Consider the following 8,727-nt stretch of genomic DNA (forward strand, 5'->3'; position numbering starts at 1 on the left):
ACTTAAAACTGGAGGCAGAAGTGCCAGAATTAAAACCCAAAAGAATCTGAATATGATGTATTTTTCAGCACTTTGCAGACATAAGCTAGCATTGTCCCAAGTCCAGTCCTACTGCTTCCCAATCCTTCCATGGCAATCCTCTCTAGAGAGCACAGCTGCTCATGACCTGGCCTTACATCAAGACAAATTTTTCTGCACTTAAAGAAGGGACAAAACACAACCACAGTGCCAACTAGAAGTGTTCCAACTCCAGCCCTAGGACAGAGACTCAGCCAGCTGCCTCGCACATACTGCGCTGGTTTTTCACCTGCTTGTGGTGCTTCAGCAGGTGTCATTTCCCTTGCACAACTGGATTTGCGCTGTCCCTGTACGAACTTGCTGAGAAAGGCTTCTTTCAAGAGTTGAGCAGGCTGTATCAGCTTGCAGGGCCAACTAAAACATTTGCATGTTTCATCCCCAAACATGCACTGAGAGTCCCAACCCAAGGACATGGAGAATTACAAACACAAAACAGCCAACAGCTTCCAAGAAAGCTGTGCAGGCATTACTGAGAACAGGAACATCAATGATAGTTTTATTGTAAGAGTCTTAGAACTTTAGAAAATGAGTACACTAAGCATTGTTACTAATGAATACAATACAGTCTGGCTATTCTGCCAGAGTGGGGGAAAACAGATGTCACTGACATCAAGTTTAACTGGCATCATCTAGGGCCAAGAATAGAGCTCTGTGGTGAGTCTAGGAGCCCATCCGACTCACACCTGTAAAGAAAATTAAAGGAAGGTTAATAGACAACACACAAAAAATAGGTAATATTGTATAACCCGCTTTTCAGAAATGCTTTGTATATTCCTCTGTTGGTGTTCACAATGTCCAATTTTGCTAGACAAATGAAGGAATTCCAAAGAGATTCATAGAAGCTTGGTATATCCAGAAGTTTTAGTGTCATGGGTCATGCGTGCTTCTAATCCTTGCCCCCACCTCCTAAAGATAGTTATAAAAAAAGGTGCACAGGGTCTTCTATGCCCCTGTGGCAGTCCTTGGGCACTGTGGGGGCTCAATGCTGCCTGTGTGGTTTAGTGTCTGAAACGTACCACTGAAGCCAGAAATAGCTGACACTCAGTTATAAATAATACAGGCAGTGCCACTGAACATCACAGCCCATTTCCTAGTATTATTATATTCAATTTTTTTAAAAATATATTGCTTGGTACCTGGGGTGTCACAAGACCAGAATTCATTACACTTCGGACAGCGGGGTTCAGTCTGGCCTTTGAAGTACTTTCTGACACAAGGTAAGTGCATTCCAATTCCACAGGATTCACATACTTGGCTCTGAAATCAAGAGTGTTGATTCATAAAACCTTTCCTTCAGTTTAAGAGAAAGTTGTTACAAAGAGCAGCAGATATGCAATGCTTTGTTCCAGAGAATAGTTCCCACAATATGGGTGGTGGACACACTCAACAGTCAAAGCTGGTAAATGGTAAAAAGAGGTATTTTTCTGTAAACTAGGGAAAGCATCACAAACCTCAGCTATGACCATGCAAGTCCATTGGGTGAGGTGTTACCTGGATGGCGAGGCTGTGACAGAGGTTACATTTCCTTGCCACATCCTGGTAGTTGCTGAGAATGTACTGTTCCATCTCAATTATGCAACGAGTATGCAGAGTGTATTCTCCATTTTTCTAAGGAAACAAGCATTAAGATAAGGAATTTCTTTTAACTCTTTTTACCTTTTTTTGACTTTCCTAACCACCTGTTAACAAGCCACTTTTTTCTACCATCATGAAACCAACATGCTGGTACAATGCAATGCCAGAACACTTTTGAAATAGCAGAACCCCTTTGTTTAGAGGAGGAGAATAAAAATCTCACAACTTTATAATAGAGACCTAGTCCTTGGGAAGCATAGATGAGCAAGCTCCTTAACCAGAGGTATACTGTTTTGGGATCCTCCATATATGTTAGACGAAAGTCTCCCAGCTTTCAACAAAACCTAGGTATTTCCTGCTTGATGTATCTCTAGAAACATCTGCCAAATCAACTTAACATGTAAGTAACTGTGTGCCAGTAGATTTGAGATCTAGGATGCAATGACTCCAGCAGAAAAGGGATTCTCACTTGGCAAGCAACTGCAGTGTCCATATGGTGAGCTCATCTCCACTACTCTCTCTTAAAATAAAACAGGTGTAACCATGTGCACAGTGGCCTGTGCATTTCTGGTACAGGAGTTTTCAACATGTCTGGCCTTACTCCTTTTCAGGAAATTCTAGATGCAACTGATGGCAATGATCACTCTGAAAAGCTTTCCCCAGCTCTTGTTTCAAGTTGAAGGATGCTGTGCTGTTGTATACAAAGGATGTCTGTGCAGGACTGGACACACAAACACACCTGGCTCAGGTACAAGAAACTGAAACCATATGGTCCTGCACAGATCTACCTAAGGACTTTTTCCTTCTAAGTCTACTTCCTTTTCTGCAAAACTCACTGGAGCAATAAGCATGGGCTCCATAAGACCATTTGTACCATCACTCATTCAAGAGCTCCAGTCTCAGCTACCACATCCGTAAGAACGTGGTAGCTGGACCCATTGAACTACAAATACTTGAATGCAGTTACCTCAGAGAGCCACTTATCCTCCACAAAAACTTTCAGCACTTGTTCTGCTTCCTTTTTCTTCATTTTCTTTGTCTTAAGTTGGTCAGCCAAGTTTAAAATGTCTGTAGATGAGGCAAAGCCATTTTCTGATAAAATTATTAGATCCATCTACAGGAAGAAACATTACCAAGTATTAGAAACACTGTAATTAGGCAGACACACCCAACAGTAATGTGCTGATGTGCATTTTTTTAGCATCCAAGTATGTGAGAGATACTGCAGTATATGGCTTGAACCAGAATTGTAAAACAAAGGCCAAAAGCTGAAACAATCATTGTCACATTGACAGTGTCTATCTTTTCCAAGAAAACGTTTCCACAAACAGAAGTATACTGCCTAACTGAAGCTGCATTCAGGGACCTCTGGACACACTCAGTGGTGACAGATCCACCTCTTTTTATCAGCTCTTTGACAAAGATCTTTTGAGATATTCAATAAATTCAATAATAGACAAATGTTTACATGCAAATAAGCCAATTAATTTTGTATGTTCCTAGCATTAAAAACTGTTGTGTATTACTAAACTACTGAACCCAGTAAAAACTCAGCAATCATGACTGAAAATCCAGAAGAAAGTTGTTTGTGTAACTAAAAGAAGGCGTGTTGAGTCCGTAACCCCAAGGAGCCCTTCCCTGGTGCTGATTTTGCCTTAGCCATAACTGACTTACAACAGCAAATCATTACTTGCACATACTTTCATCCCTGCCCACCCCACCCATTTGATCTCAGATAAACTTAGGTAAAACGGCAACTACTTCCTCAAACACATCTCCATTTCCATTTTCATTCATTTTAAGATGATACCTTCACAAATATGATTTACTAAGTGGTAACTGAGAGACTTACTGTTTTTCTGAACAATTCTAATTCCGTTTCTGTGTAGTCAGATGCCATTTTAGTTACTTCAGTTTCTGCCAAATTCACCTACAAAAAAAGAAACTGATGTAAAGTGCCGATGTAGTTTCACACCAGAAGCTGTAGAAAAACCTTTGAGGTCAAGAATACATCATCTTACAATTAAATGTTAGTTCTTTGAGGTGCACTTGAGGGTATTCAAAATCTTACTTTACAACCCCTCATCTTCCAGCCTCAAATTTCTCCACAGCTTCTTCTGCCCAAAATCGTTCCACAACCCAAGCTCCCAGAACTGACACAGAGTGCTGTAGCAGAGCTGACACACCACAGGTGCTAGACAGGTCTGGTGCTAGACAACAGCAGGAACTATGTTACCTTTTTTTTGACTGTGAAAACCAGTTTCCCACGTTTTCTGCTCTTATTGCACATGCAACTACTATTAATTATTAGCTCAACTTAACTGGCAAAGGAAAGGTTAAAAGCTACAGCTGATGTTAGAATACCTCTGGTATGGTCTTTTGAAATTACTAGACAACCTTCTCTGACATGCACATTGCAGATCATCTGGGGAAACAACTTACAGGCCACTCCTCAGCAACCCTTTTGTGCTAGGTTGATTTTTGAATGGGAGAAAAAGAAAACTGATGGTGGATAGCTCTCTCTGTTTTCTAGTTTAAAAATCTGTCTCAGTAAAGAAAGTCACCTGTGGAAAAGGAATCTCACTTCAGCACTCTGCAGTGTTTATGCTAAGTAACTCCAACACTGCTGTCATCCTCGCTGCCATGTCCTATTCCCACACACCTGGGCTGTGACAGTTCATCCTCCCAGCAGCTCCTGCAGCCACTGCCAGCCCCACACAACCACAGCACAGCAGGTACCTACTACAGCATAATGGGCTCTGCCATTGTCCTCCGAAATTCCTTTCCGGATCTGCATAAACAAAGGCTGTAGGTGGCTGTTAATAGTGCTGATGAAATCATCCAGTTTATCGTGTGCATAGTAAACTGAAATTGAATGAGAAAAACCACATACAAAGGAAAGTCAAACAACTACACATCAGGCAGATTTTTTTATGTGAAACACACACAGACCACTTCATTCTGACCTTACATCTATGGGTAAGTAGGTACAAATTCACAGAGAACCAGAAGAGTCCATGCAGAGTGAGTAGCATGGTGGCATGGCACAGGGACACTCCTAAGCCTGGCAGAAGCACAGCTTCCAGGACTTGAAATGGACAATACAGTGCAGGTGATGTGGGTAGAAATTCACAGCAATTCAGCAAGAAACCTCATTTCATCCTCACTAGAATGTTTCTGCAGCAGTCACCTCTCCTACAACAGCTGGGAGAAATAACTGAAGGGCATTTACTTAAAAGCGTTCACTATAGTGAAGTACTTCCAGTGTCAAAAATTATGTTTTTAAAATCATTTATATGTATAACCTATAAACAACAACCCTGATATATTAAAAAGTACTATATATGAATCTAGCCTAATTAGAAGTTAGTTTACTCATTGCTATATTATTTTATGTTTCAGGAAAGAGAGGGAACACTCATATCATTACAGTTTTTAGCTGGTGCATGCCCTTCAGAAATCAAATTATTTTTAAGTTGCACCGGAAAAAAAACCAAGACAGACACACCTTTAATCTTTAATCACCAAGAGAGACACACCTTTATCAGTTTCACAGCAGTGCTGGTGTAATTTCCTGGCCTCTGATCCTTCTGTTATCCCATTAGACATCAGAACCTGCAAGAACCGTCGATGAGCATTGGTCATCTGAGCTGCCATCTGCGTGTTTTGCCAGGCTTCAAGTGCTGCAGGAGGTTTAAACTGGAATTAATGCACATGTTCATGCAAATTAAGAACACAACAGTCCAAGTGTACACAAGATTTCAATTAAAGTCTATTACATTGAATAGGAAAAAAAAGTAGATCCCGAGGCTGTCCACAGGATGCAGAGAGTGATGAGCTCTGAGGCTCCAGAAGGGTGCAAGAGATAAAAGTCCAACTAGTTTTAGCTATGGAAAAGAACAATGTAGGCATTGTGTTGCTGCCACCCAAAATCGGGAATAAAACTCCGTCTTAACACCAATGTAGTATTAAGAAGCAAGCAATACTTTATGGCAGCACTGGATGCACAGGGGCATGGCTCCTGCTTAACATGTAAGGAGATACGTAGAGCAGTCGCTTGAGTCTGCACAGTTCGGTCTCAGACGGTGTTCTGGGGAGTCTTTAGGCACCGCTGGTGGTCACCGAGCCTCTAAACGTTGGCAATGATCTGTACCCAGTGTGGTTTTCATTGCACAGTACGGTGCTGGGCGAACTGAATTGGGCCGCTTTGACTCAACGTCCCACTAACCGCCACATAACATTAACTGCGGTATTTACAGTATTTACAGCACTGTGATGCCCCGAACCGGAAAATGACAGCGCTGGGTGACAAACAAAACACTGTCATTCTATGTTAGATAAAGCTCCTGCTCCCCACAAAGCCTGATCTGAGCACGGTCAATCAGACCGAGTGACTCCGGACACAAAACCATCCTCTACAGGCTTCGGAGAACGCCTGAAGTAATTAAAGGCAGTTCAGGAAATTCTCTGATCACTGCACCAACCGACTGCCCGCTTCTGGCTCAGCTCCGGCCTCGCCGCTTTGCCGCCCGCGCAGCCTCGGGCCAGCCCGGAAACGGAGGAGGCAACGACCCGGAAAACCGCCCGGCCCGCTAGCCCAAAGCCCTGCCGGGACCCGCCGGGACCCGCCGGGACCCACCGGGACCCACCGGAGCGCCCACCGGAGCGCCCACCGGAGCGCCCACCGCGGCACCAGCCCCTCAGCCGCCCCCGAACCTGCCCGCGCCGTGCGGCCCGCCGATGGCTGCGCGCGCATGCCACTGATGGCCCCGCCCCCTGCCGGCCCCGCCCCCCGCCGGCCCCGCCCCCCGCCGGCCCCGCCCCCCGCCGGCCCCGCCCCCCGCCGGCCCCGCCCCCCGCCGGCCCCGCCCCCCGCCGGCCCCGCCCCCCGCCGGCCCCGCCCCCCGCCGGCCCGGATGAGGGGAGCGCGGAGGCGGATGGCGTCGGGCTGGGTTCGGGCGGTGTCGCGGCCAGGGTCGGCGGCTCCCCGGTGTGGAGCCCGGCGCGGGGGCCGGTAGAGAAAAGGTACGTTCGGTGGTGCCTCTGTTCCGGTGTCAGGAACGGCTCCTTCTCGTTGTTTGCGCTTGGCGCGCCGTTTGTGCGGTCTGTGTATTTCTCCGTGCCGGTTCTGGGAAGGGCGGAAAGACCGCGCTCCTTCCGGAGCTTGGCCGGGCGGGGATCCCGGAGCCCCTCCCGTGCGGCGGCTCCTGCTGGAGCCCGCGGGCAGAAACGCGGCTCTTTCCTTGGGGTTGTTAGACTCGAGCGCTCCTTTTACAGTATTTTAGAGGAAAGTGGTGTCATCCTCCGAAGTGTTCCCGGCGGACGTGCTGCGCGCCGCGCCTGTCCCGGGCCCGCGTTCCCGCTCGGAGCCGCTCCCGGCCGTGCCCAGCCCGGGGCCGTTCGTGCGGAGCGCCCGGAGAGGGGCGGCTTCTCCTCAGAAGGCATTACGGGCTTTCTTTTCAAGGTTTGGTACAGAAGAATCTATTGGCGAACCTTTTGCTTTGCCATGTACCGCTTGTCTGAGGTTTTTTGGTTTTTTTTTGGTTTGTTTTTTTTTTTTTTTTTTTGCGTTTATAGCCAGTGCTTTAAACTAGAGAGTAAGCTCTGGCTTAACTCTATTTTTATCCAGATCTGCAGATCCGTTCTTCCATGAGGAGATGGTTTTGGTCTGCCATCTGCTCGTTTGGACATGCGTACGTGTTTCAGGATTCTCTGCCAAAGTTTTAAGACTTCTGCGAGTTTCTTGGAACTCCAGTCATGTGGCAGTATTGCCTAACAATGGAAAGTAAACGCTTCCTCTCTGGAGAATTCCAGGAAAAAGAGAAATGAAGGAATTATTTTTTTATGCCAGAGCAGTTGGCTCCTTTTTTTTTTTTTTTTTTTTTTTTTTTTTTTTTTTTTTTTTTTTTTTTTGTTACAGCAGCAAAGGTGCTTGTGTTCTTTATAAAACTGCATTAGTCACATTTAACCTATTCTCAGAATATGAAAAACTCAGCTTTTGAGTAATAGTTTTCTCAAGCTCTTACGAGAAATTTGTCTTTCAGGTTTGTCATTTATTACTAGATAAGCAGTAACTGCCCCAGAGATCATGGAAGAGTCTCCATTTTGATCTTCTATTTTTAATAACAATGTCCTTATCCCTTTTAAGATGGATATTTTCAGTCAGACAGACAGACACACCTCTGTCACACACGGTAAATGTGGTTCTGCTGCATGGTTGCCTTGGGGAAGAGAGTATTGAACTACCATCCACAAATACTTTTCAGTGGTCGTTTTCTGCTTCAGAATCTGACCAGGCTTCTGCAGAACACCCAACACCAGTCACCTGCTGAAGGAGATCTCTCCTCTCCTCCACATTGAGAGAATCATGAGGCTTTGAAATAAAAACTAGTGCACTACCTGGGAGCCCTACAGGTATAAACAGAACACCTGAAGCTTGCAGGCAGCAAGAACGCTCTGTCCAGACATGAACGTTAGAAAATTCCAAAAGCATGAGTGGAAGAGACTAAGGGTTATGTCTTAACAATGGGCTGCTGAGCAAATTTTATCCTTCTTTATACTGAAAGTAAAGCCAAAAGCATATTAGTAGCATGACTTCACCTACAAATATACCAGAATTTTGAATTAATCACATCCATTTGTAGTGATTTGAAAGCTGGTGCCTTTATCTTAGGCATCAAGTAGCTACATTGGTAAAAAAATCTTGGGGACACTTGCTGGTTTTAAGTCTGAAATTAATTATTTCATATGCTTTCAGTCTACCTAGACAGTGTTGCTATGCTTAGGGACATAAAAGCTGCATTATTTTCCTTCTCCAAACTTGTTCTGGTTATATCATGATTAGGTATGTGTTTTACAACTTCTAATTATTTAATATTTTAATGAATCTGCATTCTATTGGAGCAATGCTCAGAGTTCTTTGCTAAATTTTTCTAAGAGGGTGATACTCAGATTATCAAGGTATTGGTGATAGAACTTGGGGAAAATATTTTAGTCAGTAGATTGGACACTTCGTTCTTAAATTCTTTTACTTATCTGAGTGGAATCATAGGGCTTTGGTGACAATGTCACTGA

General features: G+C 44.6%; 1 protein-coding gene and 2 long non-coding RNA genes across 3 annotated transcripts in view; 1 reads left to right on the forward strand and 2 right to left on the reverse strand.

Moving 5' to 3' along the window:
- The window catches only part of LOC136368044 (uncharacterized), a 229,319-nt gene extending 222,930 nt beyond the window's left edge, over window positions 1–6,389 (reverse strand). The window contains exons 1-2 of the long non-coding RNA XR_010744766.1: window positions 6,289–6,389; window positions 5,911–6,258 (exon numbers count right to left, since the gene is read on the reverse strand). This is a non-coding gene — a long non-coding RNA (uncharacterized lncRNA). The remainder of the gene's footprint in view (window positions 1–5,910; window positions 6,259–6,288) is intronic.
- On the reverse strand, window positions 545–6,378 carry NSMCE1 (NSE1 homolog, SMC5-SMC6 complex component). Its single transcript, XM_066329991.1, has 8 exons — window positions 6,315–6,378; window positions 5,193–5,336; window positions 4,397–4,518; window positions 3,506–3,583; window positions 2,621–2,767; window positions 1,570–1,686; window positions 1,215–1,335; window positions 545–761 (listed from the first exon to the last, which is right to left on the reverse strand). The coding sequence occupies exons 2-8, from the start codon at window positions 5,308–5,310 to the stop codon at window positions 739–741; spliced, it is 726 nt and encodes a 241-aa protein (XP_066186088.1). The 5' UTR covers window positions 5,311–5,336; window positions 6,315–6,378; the 3' UTR covers window positions 545–738.
- A 132-nt stretch (window positions 6,390–6,521) lies between the features above and the next one.
- Window positions 6,522–8,727, forward strand: part of LOC136368051 (uncharacterized) — an 83,265-nt gene continuing 81,059 nt past the window's right edge. The window contains exons 1-2 of the long non-coding RNA XR_010744767.1: window positions 6,522–6,678; window positions 7,939–8,164. This is a non-coding gene — a long non-coding RNA (uncharacterized lncRNA). The remainder of the gene's footprint in view (window positions 6,679–7,938; window positions 8,165–8,727) is intronic.

The sequence above is a fragment of the Sylvia atricapilla genome, chromosome 15 (assembly GCF_009819655.1).
Source record: "Sylvia atricapilla isolate bSylAtr1 chromosome 15, bSylAtr1.pri, whole genome shotgun sequence".
NCBI lineage: Eukaryota > Metazoa > Chordata > Aves > Passeriformes > Sylviidae > Sylvia > Sylvia atricapilla.